Here is a 17637-nt window from a genome sequence, read left to right as displayed (position 1 = left end):
ATATTGTTTGTATCCATAACGTTTACTGATGGTCGGCATTACGCCGCCGTTACGTTACAACACACATCGCCAGTTAGGAGATCGATCATTTGATTCGCTTTTCGGTTGCGCGCCTAAATGGCCAAATGAATACATATCAAAAAGTCGAGTATTCATGTAAACACAGTAGATGTAAGTAGCTACTCTGAAACTGTAAGTACTGTTGATAAGTTGATAACTCACCTGAAACTTTGTTTGCTAAATATTTGTTTTTAGTTGTCTATGGACCTAATAATTAGCCTAATACTGTTGAAATTTCATTTTAAAAAAACATGTCTTAAATAATGTTATTATATATTTATTTTACTGAGGCTCTTTTGGAAAAATGCATTAACCATAAATAAAAATGTAAATAATGGCTCTTTGATCAAAAAAGGTACCTGACCCCTGAGCTATCCAATTCCTCTCAGATATCACTCAATGAAACCAGGTTATAACTGGGGAAATATAGGATTAAGTAGTCTAAACATAACTGGTGTGTGCATATGAAAAATCTTTAGGGCCCGAGCACCGATGGTGAGAGGACCCTCTTGGAATTGCTCTGTTTATTATTATTATTATTATTTTCCAAGATGAATCGTATTTTTGAGGGCCTAATTCTGATTTTATATTTGTTATTAGCTTCATGGCCCTAAAGTGTAATGTAAAAGGATAACCAGAGATTTCACATATAGACCATTTTGCTAGATGTAAACAACACTGGTCCAGAAACACTTCCTGCTGTTTTCTTTATTTCACATGTAAAGAAAACATATTAAAGATGTTTGTTTAACTTTTTGATTCAGTTTTACATGTTCTGTTGGTTGTATTTTATCCCAGCTCTTATAGTGTTAAAAAACTGAAACAGGAAGTGCTTCTGGACCCGTGTTGTTTACATCTTGTGAAATGGTCTATAGGGATTGCCATGTACCGTCTACCCCTGCCACCCTGCCAAGACCTCTTGCCCCCCCTTTGCCCCCCCATGTAAAATTTTCTAGATCCGCCACTGAACTCGTCAGTGGTTGTAAGATAAAGTCTGTCCATAGTGCCGCTGATCATGTAAGTGACGTCATCATACTGAACCAGTGGTGTTTAATATCGGCTATAAATGTAGTACATGTGTTTAATGTCTGTATAGTTTCTTTCAATTTAAGTTGTTATTTAAAGGGTTAGTTCACCCAAAAATGAAAATTAAGTCATTAATTACTCACCCCCATGCTGTACCAACCCCGTAAGACCTTCGTTCATCTTCGGAACACAAATAAAGATATTTTTGATTGAATCTGAGAGCTGGATCACTTTTCCATAGACAGCCTGAGGGACTGCCTCTTGACGGCCCAGAAAGTCATTAAAAGAAAAGGTTTAAATATTCCATGTGCCTACAGTGGCTCAACTATAACTTTATCAAGCGACGAGACTACTTTTTGTGCGAAAAAAAACGTAAATAACGACTTTATTCGACTTTCCGATACTTCCTTATGGGCGCATGCGCGAGAACTGAGACGAGACCGTTCTTCTTCGACTACTTTTTGTTACTGGCTGCTCACCGCTTAGGAGTTTTACCGCCCCCTACCGTATAAGATGACGTACTGCTTGTAAACAGAACGTTTTGCGCCTCCGGCTATATCAGTACGTCATCTTATACGGTAGGGGGCGGTAAAACTCCTAAGCGGTGAGCAGCCGGTAACAAAAAGTAGTCGAAGAAGAACGGTCTCGTCTCAGTTCTCGCGCATGCGCCCATAAGGAAGTAATGGAAAGTCGAATAAAGTCGTTATTTACGTTTTTTTTTTCGCACAAAAAGTATTCTCGTCGCTTGATAAAGTTATAGTTGAGCCACTATAGGCACATGGAATATTTAAACATTTTCTTTTAATGACTTTCTGGGCCGTCAAGAGGCAGTCCCTCAGGCTGTCTATGGAAGAGTGATCCAGCTCTCAGATTCAATCAAAAATATCTTTATTTGTGTTCCGAAGATGAACGAAGGTCTTACGGGGTTGGTACAGCATGGGGGTGAGTAATTAATGACTTAATTTTCATTTTTGGGTGAACTAACCCTTTAAGTGCCTCAAGTCAGAGTAGCAGTGACACCTGTATGTGTGTGTGTGTGTGTTGAGATTCAGCTGATGTAAACTTAGACATTCAGTGGGAGTCCAATCTGTGTGTGTGTGTGTGTGGGTGGGTGTGTTTTGGAAAAAGTTAAAAAGCCTTGAAGTTTGATGGTTTATAGACAGAGAGTAGGACAGATAGACAGATAGATGGATGGACACATATTAAAATAATACATTTAAATAATATAACAAAGACCAAGTAGTCACTGAACTGAATCAACTGAGTCAAAGTGCTGAAACTGAATTGATGAACTTTGCATCACGACATAGTTTTATAGAACTGAACTGAATCAACATGGAACTGAATAACAACAATATTGTCTTCTGTAGAGCTGCTTAACAACAGAATTATCTCATATTTGATTGCATCATTGATTCTGTTTATTACTGAGACGATCTGCACTGTATAGAGCGCTGTGGAGATGAAGAGTTCCTCAAGGCTCGTCCTGCAGGAACCAGACCTCGTTCCTCCGCCCGTAGGGTTTGATTGGCGGGTCGTAGATGCAGCACAGGTACTGCTTGCGCTGGAAGGGGGCGGAGTCTCCCAGCGTGACCGTCAGACGCGACGCCTCCGCGCGGAACTCGCTCTCTCCTGCGAACCCCCCGAACTGCCTATAGGGGGAGACAGAGGCGCGGTTAAGGCCCGTGTACAGCAGGAACGATAACTATAACGATAACTATAATTATAACTATATTGACATTCACACCAGGAACAAGAACTATAACGATAACTATATTCACGTTCACACCAAGAACGATAAGGCCACCCTTAAAAATATTCTTGTTTGCCGTAACCCGACCGACCCTGTCAATTTAGGGCCGACCCAATTTTTTATTTTTTTTTCCCTTTTAGTCCGACCGACTTGCCGGTTGTAACTTGCGTTCAGACCGACCGATTTTTTTTTTTTTTTTACTCTTCAAACGACTAATTCAAATTCCATAAAATGATATTTTAGTTAGTATTGTGAAAGTTGCTTATGTCTACAAACGTAGGCTATGTTCTTTCTTTTAAATAAAAACCCGTGGCGTCATAGTCATCTGATTATGTTTACACGATTGGTTTACCCGTGTCACACTGTCTATAAGGCTTATACGTTCGCTTCGTTTCATTCAGTGTTCCCGCTTGTTAAACCCGGTATTAAATGGGCTGAATATCAACCATTTCTATATATAATAATAATATTAAACAATTTGTCTGATGCAATTTTGCTATTCCCAGTCCAGAAGAGAGAGAGCGATCTCTCACCCGGAGCCACAGCGCGCACAACACGACAGCCCTGCTTAATGAGTGACTGCTTCCTTCCCTTCACAGCGTTGCGCTGTCATTTCTTCCTAAAACCCAAACGTACCGTCAGAATCAGCACGATCGGTAATTGTTGTAAAATGCAGTCTGTACTGTTGCTAAACTGCGTACGGGTTCAATCATTAAAAGAGCTATTAAAAGCACAAAAGTCTGCGCAAGAGACGCTGTTTACAAGGTGATGCGTGCTCCGAAATGCACTGCAACGGGACAAGAAAAGTAGGCTATAGCCTCATTTTGGGCTTCATGTGCGCAGCTAAACTATCAAATATAACGTTACATAAAATCTAAAATGACCTGCTCTGAGATTCATTTAAACACAGTTTATGTCTTAAATGGATGTGAATAGTTGGGAGGATATGGTGGTGCATCAGTCACCTGTTAGATCCGCACTCGGTCTTAAAGGGGCAGTAGTCTAATAAACATGTGACGATTGAGCCAGTAATGGGAATCAAACACAACAAAAGGCAGAGAAAAATCACTCGCAGCTCTTGAATTATTAACTTAAACTTTAATAAGCATTAATCTAACTATGATAAACCATGCAGTGTCATTTTACATTTGATTTACTAAATTAAATTTCTTTTCAGACAGCGCAACACACTTAACTGAAAAGTAGCTAATTTTAGACCTTTCTGAAATTAAAGCACTGTGTATATAGGCTAATTTGTATCTTTGTTTAATTGTATTCTTTGTTTCACCATGTGTTTGTACTTGTTTTTGCTTATATCTCATGTATTTGGGGAAAAAAAAGCCTGCACACTGCTGCATAACAAATACAGTAGATATTTATTCATTTTGTGACTGGCCTAAAAACGTAACCGGTTGTAGGTTGCAATAACACCTAGTGGTGGATGCACAGTTTGAAGACCCAGTCAGTGACGTCACAGTATGCAATTAAAAAAAAAAAATTTTTTTTTTTTAAAAAAGTAAAAAAAAAATTTACTTTTTTTTTTACACTGAATCCTGGAAAAAAAAAATATAGACCTACCTACCGACCCTTTTTTTAAAAAAAATTGCTGTTACTTCAAACCAAAATATTTTTAAGGATGGCCTAACTATAACAATAACTATATTCACGTTCACACCAGGAACGATAACTATAATGATAACTATATTCACATTCACACCAAGAACGATAACTATAACAATAACTATAATTATAACTATATTGACATTCACACCAGGAACAATAACTATAACAATAACTATATTCACGTTCACACCAAGAACGATAACTATAACAATAACTATATTCACGTTCACACCAAGAACGATAACTATAACAATAACTATATTCACGTTCACACCAAGAACGATAACTATAACAATAACTATATTCACGTTCACACCAAGAACGATAACTATAATGATAACTATATTCACGTTCACACCAAGAACGATAACTATAACAATAACTATATTCACGTTCACACCAAGAACGATAACTATAACAATAACTATATTCACGTTCACACCAAGAACGATAACTATAACAATAACTATATTCACGTTCACACCAAGAACGATAACTATAACAATAACTATAATTATAACTATATTGACATTCACACCAGGAACAATAACTATAACAATAACTATATTCACGTTCACACCAAGAACGATAACTATAACAATAACTATATTCACGTTCACACCAAGAACGATAACTATAACAATAACTATATTCACGTTCACACCAAGAACGATAACTATAACAATAACTATATTCACGTTCACACCAAGAACGATAACTATAATGATAACTATATTCACGTTCACACCAAGAACAATAACTATAACGATAACTATATTCACGTTCACACCAAGAACGATAACTATAACGATAACTATTGTCATGTTCACACCAGGAACAATAACTATAACGATAACTATATTCACGTTCACACCAAGAACGATATCTATAACGATAACTATATTCACGTTCACACCAAGAACGATAGCTATAATGATAACTATATTAGTGTTCACACCAGCGGACGATAACTATAACGATAACTATATTAGTGTTCACACCAGCGGACGATAACTATAACGATAACTATATTAGTGTTCACACCAGCGGACGATAACTATAACGATAACTATATTAGTGTTCACACCAGCGGACGATAACTATAACGATAACTATATTAGTGTTCACACTAGCGGACGATAACTATAACGATAACTATATTAGTGTCCACACCAGCGGACGATAACTATAACGATAACTATATTAGTGTTCACACCAGCGGACGATAACTATAACGATAACTATAACGATAACTATAGTAGCGTTCACACCAGCGGACGATAACTATAACGATAACTATATTAGTGTTCACACCAGCGGACGATAACTATAACGATAACTATATTAGTGTTCACACCAGCGGACGATATCTATAACGATAACTATATTAGTGTTCACACCAGCGGGCGATATCTATAACGATAACTATATTAGTGTTCACACCAGCGGACGATAACTATAACGATAACTATATTAGTGTTCACACCAGCGGACGATATCTATAACGATAACTATATTAGTGTTCACACCAGCGGACGATAACTATAACGATAACTATATTAGTGTTCACACCAGCGGACGATAACTATAACGATAACTATATTAGTGTTCACACCAGCGGACGATAGATATAACGATAACTATATTAGTGTTCACACCAGCGGACGATAACTATAACGATAACTATATTAGCGTCCACACCAGCGGACGATAACTATAACGATAACTATATTAGTGTCCACACAGCGGACGATAACTATAACGATAACTATATTAGTGTCCACACCAGCGGACGATAACTATAACGATAACTATATTAGTGTCCACACCAGCGGACGATAACTATAACGATAACTATATTAGCGTCCACACCAGCGGACGATAACTATAACGATAACTATATTAGTGTTCACACCAGCGGACGATATCTATAACGATAACTATATTAGTGTTCACACCAGCGGACGATAACTATAACGATAACTATATTAGTGTTCACACCAGCGGACGATATCTATAACGATAACTATATTAGTGTTCACACCAGCGGACGATAACTATAACGATAACTATATTAGTGTTCACACCAGCGGACGATAACTATAACGATAACTATATTAGTGTTCACACCAGCGGACGATAGATATAACGATAACTATATTAGTGTTCACACCAGCGGACGATAACTATAACGATAACTATATTAGCGTCCACACCAGCGGACGATAACTATAACGATAACTATATTAGTGTCCACACAGCGGACGATAACTATAACGATAACTATATTAGTGTCCACACCAGCGGACGATAACTATAACGATAACTATATTAGTGTCCACACCAGCGAACGATAACTATAACGATAACTATATTAGCGTCCACACCAGCGGACGATAACTATAACGATAACTATATTAGTGTTCACACCAGCGGACGATAACTATAACGATAACTATATTCACGTTCACACCAAGAACGATAACTATAACGATAACTATAACGATAACTATAATGATAGTAACTATATTCACGTTCACACCAGGAACGATAACTATAACGATAACTATAATGGTAGTAACTATATTCACGTTCACACCAAGAACGATAACAATAACGATAACTATAACGATAACTATAATGATAGTAACTATATTGACGTTCACACCAAGAACGATAACTATAGAGATAACTATATTCGCGATCACACTATAATATAACAAGTATATTATCTAAAACTACTGTATATCATAACTGATTTTGAAGACTTACTTTCGAATGAATCAATATCAGTCTGTTGCATTTACACGTCTTCTACCAGCAGATGTTCTTAGCATGCAACGTTTCGAGCGCATCTAAACCGCGAATCTAGCTAGTGTAATCGATCTAATCTAACGGTGCATTTAAAGTGGAATAAAAACAAAGCCTCGTCAACACCTTTATATATATTTTTTATATATACGACGCCTTTGCAACTTCAAAGGAAGCAATTTAAATGTCCGAGCCCTTTAAATTCGAGTGGATTCTGATTGGCTGTCAGTGTTTTATCGTTCAATAGCTGGAAAAACATCGTTCTGAAAGTGATCCCAACGATATCGTTCCTCATCGGTATAGCTGTGGTGTGAACTCTGCTATTCTTTAATATGTAGAACGATTTTAGAACTATATCGTTATCGTTATTGGTGTGAACGGCCTTTAGCTGTAGCGTCGCTGCGTGAAAACGGTCTCGCGACCCTGGTGTGTGTGTGTATGCGCACAGGACGTATACGGTCATCCCGGGCCGGTCCTCCATCCGCAGGGTCGTGTCCGTCGGGGTTGGCGGGCTGGTCTGGAAGCTGGATGGGATACGCAGAGCGGCCACCAGGCGGCGGTTCAACGAGCCGTCCTCACGAGGGAAGACGGTGAAGATGACGGGGACCGGCGTGTTCATGACCTCACCTGCGCCACAGAGGTAGAAACACACCTGTAGAAACTCCAACAGCACGACACACACTCCTCCGGGCCCATTAGCATATACACATCACATTTCATTTTCATTTTCTCTCGGGGTTGGTAGATAAGTGTTGAACACAATGCTCTTATTTAACGCCCTCTCCAATCATTAATCAGAGTTTCAGAACGCAACACGGTACGACCTGCATCTCCTCGCCATCCCTCGGGCCGGCCGGGAATTTTGAGATAGAAAGTCGCAATTAGCTTTTTAATTAAAAAAATCTGTGACTGAAACAAGCTTCCACAGAATGCTGACGCTCCATTGGCTGAGGGTCTGTTTGCAGGGCTCTGATTGGCTCACCTTGTGCGTTGCCGCCGCTCATGTAGGCGAGGAGCCTCCGCTGCAGCTCACCTGACACCTGATCCAGGCTCCGCCCCTCCAGACTCAAGCACACGTACTTGCACGCGTCGTAGCGGCGCACCTCGTAACTCACACCATCCTGATGACGGACAGATAGAGAGACAGACAGACAGAGAGAGAGAGACAGATAGACACGCACACAGACAGAGAGAGAGAGAGAGAGAGAGCGAGAGCGAGAGACACAGACAGACTGTGAGCGGTGAGTCAGTTTTCATGTGTTCAGTTCCAGCACAAGAAATGCCTTCAGCCACACACACACACACACACACACTACAATCACGCACACGGAAACAGCCCATAATATGGAATCCATAGCAACAGTGACGCTGTAATTATGGTCTGTCTGGGTGTCAGTTGGACTGTAATTAATGCTGCTTAGCTAATATTAGCTGATGTGTGTTTAATTATTCATATTTGACCGTGTGTCGCAGGTCTCGCACTCAGCCCTGTGTGTGTGTGTGTGTGTGTGTGTGTGTGCGTCAGCTGTAATTAAAAGCATTTTAAGGACTCGGATCTCATGACTGTGTGACATTTCAGCTCTGAGATTCGTCATGATGTGACACGAGCACACGCGTGTAAACGATCACATTAAACATGTAAACGTCTCCTTCCCGTCCACACACAATCATGTTTACAATTAAAATAGTTTAAAATGTATTATTACCAAACAACACAATGATTTCAATACATGATTATTATCATTAGTTCATGGATATAATATTAGAATATCACAAGGATATTATATTGACCAGCATCTGGGGAACACAAGGAAACTTATTAAACACACTCTCTCTCACACACACACACACACACACACACACATGTTCAGTTTGTAAAGCTGCAGAAAGTGATGTGAGGATATTAACTATTATTCAGACATGAGTGTAATTACAGTATAGTGTGTGTGTGTGTGTGTGTGTGTGTGTGTGTTACCTTGCTCTCAGTGCTGAGGAGTTTATACTCGCTCTCTTCAGTGGCTCCGAACAGCCAGTTTCTGATCATGCTGAACATGCTGAACGCAGGGGCTCCGACAGGTGTGTGTTAGTGTCTCTCTCTCTCTCTCTCTCTCTCTCTGTGTGCGTCTCCTCCTCCTCCTCCTCTTCCTCCTCCTGCTGCATCTCTGCTTTCAGCTGAAAACAGATGATTATTATAGTTGTACGGCGGGGAGCGCAGTGACTCAGACACACGAGACGAGATGGAGGACGGAGTTTAACGCCCGGGGACAAAACACACGCCACATTCAATCAATCAAGACACAGAGAGAGAGAGAGAGAGAGAGAGACAGAGAGACACAGAGAGAGAGACAGAGAGAGAGAGAGAGAGAGAGAGCGTCCATGTACTGCAGAGGGTTATTCTGTCAGTTCACCCAGAGGTTTCCAATAAAGCTTGTTCACTCTATATAGTTTAGTTAAACTCTTATCCATCTCTTAGGCTGGGCCAGATCCACAAGTACTGTCGTTCAGCCTCGTTTAAAGGGCACCTATTATGGAAAATTCACTTTTACATGGTGTTTGAACATAAATGTGTGTTGGCAGTGTGTGAGCAAAACCACCCTAGAATGATAATAATCCACCCAGTGGTTTTTTTACAATCTCAATAAATCATAAGCACTGCCTCAGAACGAGCTGTTCTGAGATTCAGCTCTTTGTGACGTAGAAAGTGAGAAAGGGGGTTGATTGACAGTGTGGCTGTACTGTGATCGGTGATCTGTACACATCATCCTCCATTGTTTCAATGACGACAGCCGGGAATGTCTCTTGGAAACATAAATGTGGTCCATAAGTACTGGTCCATTCTCATTTATGTTTATTCTGCCGGAGTCTCTTCGTACTATTTATATATTCCGATTCAAACATACGGCTGAATGAGTCGCTCACTGTCTCAGTACCGACTGCCATAGGTATCAAGTTACGCCCTCATCCAAAGGCAGGGAGGGGATATGCAGCTCATTTGCATTTAAAGCCGTATACCCCCGAAACAGCTCATTTTTAAGCAGGCCCCAAAATGACATTTTCAAATGGTTATAATAAAATAACTGTGGGGTGTTTTGAGCTGAAACTTCACAAATACATTCTAGGGACACCAGAGACCAATATTACATCTTGTAAAAAGGGGCATAATAGGTGCCCTTCAACACTATAGGCCGATTTCAAAACTGCCTTTATCTCTAAAATCCTAGAAAAGGTTGTGGCAGTGCAGTTTAATAATGTGTTTGAGGCTCATAATATCCGTGATAAATTTCAGTCTGATCTTCGTAAAACCATTCAACTGAAACTGCCCTCCTCATGGTTTCGAAGGATGTTTTGATGTCTGCGTATGTTGGTGATGTTCTGTGCGATTCTTACTAACCCTTACTAACCCTAGTCCTCACTAACCCTTACTAACCCTCACTAACCCTTACTAACCCTCACTAACCCTTACTAACCCTAGTCCTCACTAACCCTTACTAACCCTAGTCCTCACTAACCCTGTCCCGTGGTGTAAGGCTCCGTGTGTTTGTCCCGTGGTGTGCCTCAAGGCTCTGTGCTCGGCCCGCTGTTGTTCGCTCTGTAAATGCTTCCTCTCGCCAAGATCATTAGGAGATTTAAAGTATCTTATCATCGTTATGCTGATGACATCCAAGTATATACACAACCGGTCAAAAGTTTTAGATCAGTAAGATTTTTTATGTTTTTAAAAGAAGTCTCTTCTGCTCACCAAGGCTGCTTTATTTGATAAAAAATACAAAAACAAAAAAACAAACAGTAATATTGTGAAATTACAATTTAAAACAGCGGTTTTCTATGTGAATATATATATATAGTGAAGTGTAATTTATTCCTGTGATCAAAGCTGAATTTACAGCATCATTACTCCAGTCTTCAGTGTCACATGATCCTACACACATTTATGAACATTTATGATTATTATCCATGTTGAAAACAGTTTTTTACATCTTGATTTCAGGATTCTTTGATGAATAGAAAGTTCAAAAGAACAGAATTGATCTGAAATGGAAAGCTTTTGTAACATTAATCACTACCATTCAAAAGTTTGGGGTCAGTAGGAATTTATTTTTTATTTCTGGGGGAAAGAAATTAGAAAATACTTTTATTCATCAAGGATGAGTTAAATTGATCAAAAGTTACAGTAAAGACATTTATAATGTTAAAAAAGATTATATTTTAAATAATTGCTGTTCTTTTGAACTTTCTATTCATCAGAGAATTTTGGGGTGAAAATGGTACACGATTGTTTTCAACATTGAAAATAATTGATGTTTTTTTTAGCATAAAATCAGGATATTAGAATGATTTCTAAAGATTCCGAATCAATTCGTTCGTTTCTGAATGAACCAAATGACTCGGAAAAAGATTTGTTCATTTTGACGAACGAGTTCGAACAGGAGTGCGTTACAGAACAGAGCAAGGCGAGCGTTTGAGCTTATAAAACTTAAACTTTGTTATGTATTTATTTATTTATTAAATGACTAAAATGAGTGATCGTTTCGCTTGATAAGACCCTTATTCATTGTCTGGTGTCGTTTAAAGCCCTTTGAACAGTTTGCACTGAAACTGTCTTTTGGACCTTGAACCGTTTGGACCCCATTGAAGTCCATTATATGGAGAAAATCCTGGAATGTTTTCATCTAAAACCTTCATTTCTTTTCGACTGAAGAAAGAAAGACATGGACATCTTGGATGACACGGGGGTGAGGAAATTATCAGCAAAAGTTTTTTCAAAAGTGAACTAATCCTTTAACTTGTAGATTTCTGTTCATGAGATTCAGCTACAATTAAATGTTTTGTAATAAGACTAAATGGTATTGATATCCAAGGTTGTTGTTTTTTACCTTATTGGAATTGATACTCAACCCTATCTTCTCTGAGAAACTCTCATCTTTATTGTGAAGAGTGTGTGTGTGTGTGTATCCACTGAGACAGAGACACGAGCGTTAATGATTGTAAAGAGAGTCTGTTTATTAGAAGAGGAACGAGATGAAGGCGCTCACACACACACACACACACACGTGTCCTCAGGTCTCCCAGCCCTTCCCCCCGGGCTGCTTGGGGAGGCGGAGCCCTACGAGACCGGCGGCCTGGTCGATGCGCACGTCTGCGCGGGGCGAGTGGTAGCGCAGGTGCAGACGCAGATGCAGACGCGTGGAGCTCAGCAGACACAGGTACGACTGCGCCGCATGCAGAGCCTCCATCTGCGCTCGACACAGCTGCGCTCCGGTCACCTGAAACACACACACACACACAGATCACATTCTGCAGGATCTTAATGTGGAAAAAGCAGCTTCATGAGCTGAAGGTCATGTTTCCCTCATTAATACACACCGCTAACACTGACCCAACACCACTACACTGCACTGAGCACACACACACACACCTAAAGGATTATTAGGAACACACACTAATACTGTGTTTCACCCCCTTTCTTAATTCTACGTGGCGTTGATTCAACAAGGTGCTGAAAGCATTCTTTAGAAATGTTGGCCCATATTGATAGGATAGCATCTTGCAGTTGATGGAGATTTGTGGGATGAATCTCCCGTTCCACCACATCCCAAAGATGCTCTATTGGGTTGAGATCTGGTGACTGTGGCGGCCATTTTTGTACAGTCAACTCATTGACATGTTCAAGAAACCAATTTGAAATGATTCAATCTTTGTGACGTGGTGCATTATCCTGCTGGAAGTAGCCATCAGAGGATGGGGACATGGTGGACATAAAGGGATGGACATGGTCAGAAACAATGCTCAGGTAGGCCGTGGCATTTAAACCATGCCCAATTGGCACTAAGGGGCCTAAAGTGTGTCAAAGATGACACGGATTATATATATATATATATAAATGCAATGGCCGTGAAGTGTTTATTGTGTCCGGAATACTGTGATGTCAGGAATACAGTGAGTCTACGTTACTTAAATAAAATTAATATTATACTTAGATTTAAATATAACTAATTTATGTACTATCAATTTTGCAATTTTTCAAAAACATTTACTTAATATATATTGATATTATAAATATAAATAAACATTAAATTAAGTATATATAATAATTTTAAAATATATTATTAATTATATTTTTATAAAATACATATTTACAATACTTCAAATTTTATGTTAATATATTACAATTACAATGATGTAATGAAATTATAATTTTGTTTTTCATAATAAAAAATAATATATAGAAATATAATTTTCATTTTAATTGTAAAATATTATATGTATGTATATATATATATATATTGTATAAAATTGTACATATATTTGTAGACGGACTTAGACCAATAATGCGTAAAAGAACAGCTCTTCTGGATCTGATCAACATTCACATCGAATTCAGTGAGTCTGTAGATGGATCCCTTCAGGTTCATGCAGTGACGCACACACACACACTGTTATATCGAGCAGCCGGTGTCGGTTCTGTTACCTGGTTCCTCCTGAACTGCTCCAGCACATATTTATAAATGAGAGTGTGTTTATAACCGGAACCCTTCGCGATCCGGATCTCCTTCAGAATCCCCCGACACACACCGAGCGCCGCCATCTTCACGACAGACACGACGAGTCGAGCACACACACAGAACCAGCGGGCAGACTCGATCAATCAAACACACAGGCGGGAATCCAACTTTCGGTGCATTACCGCCACCAACTGGACTGGAGTGTGGAGCACTAACAAGCATGTGGAAATTGACATGTAAATACATTAATTAATTTAATATAATAATAATAACTTCAACTCAATTATCTCAAATTCTCCAGCCTATTTCTATTGCTTTTACAAATGTTATATTAGCACTAAATATTTTATCTTGATCTTTATGTATTTGATCATACTTTATCTTTATGTACTTGATCATATATGTCTTCCCTTGTTACACTGTTCCATACTTCTTGCCATTTGTTGTTAATAAATTCTTTAATTTTACCTTTAACCTCTTTTTTACTCAAAGTAATTTTAATATGTATGTGAGTTTTACAGCTTGCTTAGCTAATTTATCCACATTAAAATCTCCACACCAAAATAATTTATGATTTCCTGATCCAATTACCTTTTCTAATTCTGTACTTAGTTTACTACAAGGATTATAGGCTAATAATTGTAACATTATCACATTAATGTAAAGGGTCCTTTGAGATATTAACTGATGCGGTCATAGAACGTATTACATGGGTTATGGATAATGTTCATGTATGATGAATGTCATGTATATGGTTCGTATAATCGTATTCCTGTACTAATAATATACTGTGTTTGCTAATATTGGGGGATATCCCTTTAAGATTTCGGACGCCCTTGATTAATACGGGACCAGTCGCACCTAAAGTGTTTTAATGGTGGTGATGGTGTGTTTGGGAAATGGCGTGCCAGTGTTGTTTGCTGCAGCGTTAAAGAGTAAAGTTTCCTTATGGGCTGAGAGATTCCAACCGATTCGTCAAGTGATGGATTTAATGGGACAAAAACCACCTGGTCCTGGACTGTTACTGGTGCGCGTTTCCAGCAAGAGGACAAGTTTCATAACTGTGTGAGTTATTGTCCGACGATCTACAGAGCTGCTGAGATCTGACTTTACTTTTCATTTTGTTCGAGTGAAACACCAGAGAGTCACGGCTCTAGTTTTCACTTTGTTTGTGGATTATGTTTTTCGTCACGGAGCCAACAGAGGATTATTTCTCGCGAACTGACTGTATATTTGGTTGGTAAGACTGTAGCGAGATCTTGAGCCAAACTGGGCTTTTGTTTTGGATAAAGTGTATGGACTGGGACAGAGAACAAATGAATGGATTGATGTGTGTGTGTGTGTGTGTGTGTGTGTGTGTGTGTGTGTGTGTGTGTGTGTGTGTGTGTTATTGTTATTTTTTATGATCTTCAGCGCCGTCTGAGATTTGTTTTGGTTCGGTGTGTGTTAAAAAAACTTCCATGCATTTGAGCTTGAGCATTGTTATTTGATAAAGAAAATATTGGGACTGTGTTACGATTGAAGTGTATGATTTTTCTGATTATTGCTGACATGAGATCCCCTTGTGCGTTTATAGTAATGTATCTGTGAAAAACAAAGAGAGTTAAAAGGCAGATTGTTACATAATAATAATAATAATAATAATAATAAACCGTTTGGACCCCATTGAAGTCCATTATATGGAGAAAATCCTGGAATGTTTTCATCAAAAACCTTAATTTCTTTTCGACTGAAGAAGGAAAGACATGGACATCTTGGATGACATGGGGGCGAGTAAATTATCAGCTAAAGTTTCTTGAATTAATACTCAGAGCCTTTTTGTTGTTTTCGTCTTTACACGTGATGATTAGCTACATTTCCATCCCTTTTTAATGTCTCCTAAAGCTTTTTTTTAGAGCTTTGGTCAATTTAATTGGTTTTACCGTCTTTCCAGGTTTTGCGAATTTCATTATTACTTTATATTCTTCTATATTTTTCTTACTCGTATCCTCCTTTCCACTCTAAATGATCCTTATTAGTTTTCTTTATTTGGAAATATTCTGTAATACAGTATGAGAGTGAATAGGAGTAAAACTAAGGTTATGGTTTTTATGTATTTACGATTTTTTTTTTTTTTTTATGTGGCACTAAAATGCCATAAATTCATTTTGAATTGTTAATTAATATTTGTAGTTTCCATGACAGAGTTAGGGTTAGGGTTAGATTACTACTGGAGCTGCCAGTTTGATCAGTTTCAAATGATTATCAAACAGCAAGGCCTTTTATATAATAGCATTCGCATAATCCTACTATACAAATACTATATATAAAACTGGGATGAAGATGACCGGATCAGATGCAGTTGCTCCTGTTCCTGAGGGGAGATCCGGCTCCAAGGCTTCTCTCATCTTCTCCCAGAAGCCATTGCAGTTTTCCCACACAGCTGAGAGGGCGAAGACCTGCTTACAAATAGTGTGTGAAGCGGAGTCTGTTTTACTGCAGCTGATATTCAATAAGTCATAATTCTGTTGAAAAGACCAAACAGATGCACCAAACCAGGAGTCGTGTGATCCGCTGCACCCCTACTATAATATTTTCTCACGTGTTTTATCCTTAGATATTTAGTGAACTCCTTGGAAGAGTGGGCCATTATCATGCATCATTTGAGGTGATAAGGGTGGTGTGCTGCCCCCTACTGCCTCGTCATGGCAGGACATGCTGCTGTTACATCTCCAGTTCACTTGACTGCGAAAGACAATTAATCATTTCTTGTTGAAGGATATTCATGTTGATCCTTTGACGATACCACTGCTTTTTCTGACGAAATGTGCGTAGATATTTATAGGATCAATATCCCGCCAAATGTATTGTGGCCATGGATAAATTTAATCAAAAATTCAATATAAACATGTAGAAATATATTGCACAAAAAATATGCAAAATTATCAGAATAACAAACAACGTGGTCACGGATCAAAATATAATACGCGTGAATAAAAAAAAAAACAAGCATGGATAAAAACACATTAAAAAATTGTCATGTTTTCTTTAAAATGATGTTTCCTTGGTTTTATTACTCTGTACTTTGTGCTCTCTTCATTTTCTGAGTGGGAATCTACATTTATACAGTGAAGACTCTGCAGTGATAGTGAATATAATTTCTGTGGCCTACAGTACCTGAAAATCTACTTTAGAGTCATAACCTTATTTATTAATTATTTGACATTTTTATTAAAGAGGAATAGCCCCTTGAGATGAGCCATCTCGTTTTCGAGGGGGTCCTCGATTCTAGATTCAAATAAAAAACTGACCTTACAGCAGCTGGAATTTAACATAACAAATAGCAAAAGCCAAAAACAAAAAAACAAATACACAAGAAAAACAAACAAAAAAATGCTATGCAGTAGTACTATACAGCTAAATATATAAGCCAAAACAAGACATTCATTCATGCAAGACTCCCAAAAGGTGACACACTCCTCCCTAAAAAGAGTAAACCATATCATTTGTACCAAGACAACATCAAAACACAAGTAAAATCATATACAGATAAAAACTATATATGTACCATGCCAAGAAGAAAGTTACAGTGAGAAATAAATATAATAAAATAAAATAATGCTAATCAAAAGCAATTGCATGTATTTTTGTTTGTATGTATAATTTGTTTGTTGAAATAATCCACAAAAGTGTTGATGTAATATAAATGCTTAGTATAGAAATACTTGATACCCATAAAGGCTAGATGTGTTCTCTATCGTCATCACCATCTTGGCACAGGCAAGCGTTCTCTGTGTTCCTGAGGTAAGATGAGTGATCAGCACCAACACAAATACAATTAGCCTACCGCGCTGAAGTCTGGACGGATTTACAAACGGTTTA

General features: G+C 38.4%; 2 protein-coding genes across 2 annotated transcripts; both read right to left on the bottom strand.

Annotated features, from left to right (window-relative positions):
• Window positions 1–2224: 2224 nt before the first annotated feature.
• On the bottom strand, window positions 2225–9533 carry LOC120468264 (heme-binding protein 1-like). Its single transcript, XM_039656985.2, has 4 exons — window positions 9249–9533; window positions 8256–8394; window positions 7720–7900; window positions 2225–2738 (listed from the first exon to the last, which is right to left on the bottom strand). Exons 1-4 carry the CDS (start codon window positions 9324–9326, stop codon window positions 2561–2563), a joined length of 576 nt encoding a protein of 191 aa, XP_039512919.1. The 5' UTR covers window positions 9327–9533; the 3' UTR covers window positions 2225–2560.
• Window positions 9534–12249: 2716 nt separating this feature from the next.
• On the bottom strand, window positions 12250–13902 carry fmc1 (formation of mitochondrial complex V assembly factor 1). Its single transcript, XM_089127513.1, has 2 exons — window positions 13743–13902; window positions 12250–12537 (listed from the first exon to the last, which is right to left on the bottom strand). Exons 1-2 carry the CDS (start codon window positions 13857–13859, stop codon window positions 12331–12333), a joined length of 324 nt encoding a protein of 107 aa, XP_088983639.1. The 5' UTR covers window positions 13860–13902; the 3' UTR covers window positions 12250–12330.
• Between the last annotated feature and the right edge of the window lie 3735 nt (window positions 13903–17637).

The sequence above is a fragment of the Pimephales promelas genome, chromosome 3, assembly GCF_988280905.1.
Source record: "Pimephales promelas chromosome 3, fPimPro1.hap1.1, whole genome shotgun sequence".
Lineage (NCBI taxonomy): Eukaryota > Metazoa > Chordata > Actinopteri > Cypriniformes > Leuciscidae > Pimephales > Pimephales promelas.
This window is presented reverse-complemented; position numbering and strand designations above follow the sequence as displayed.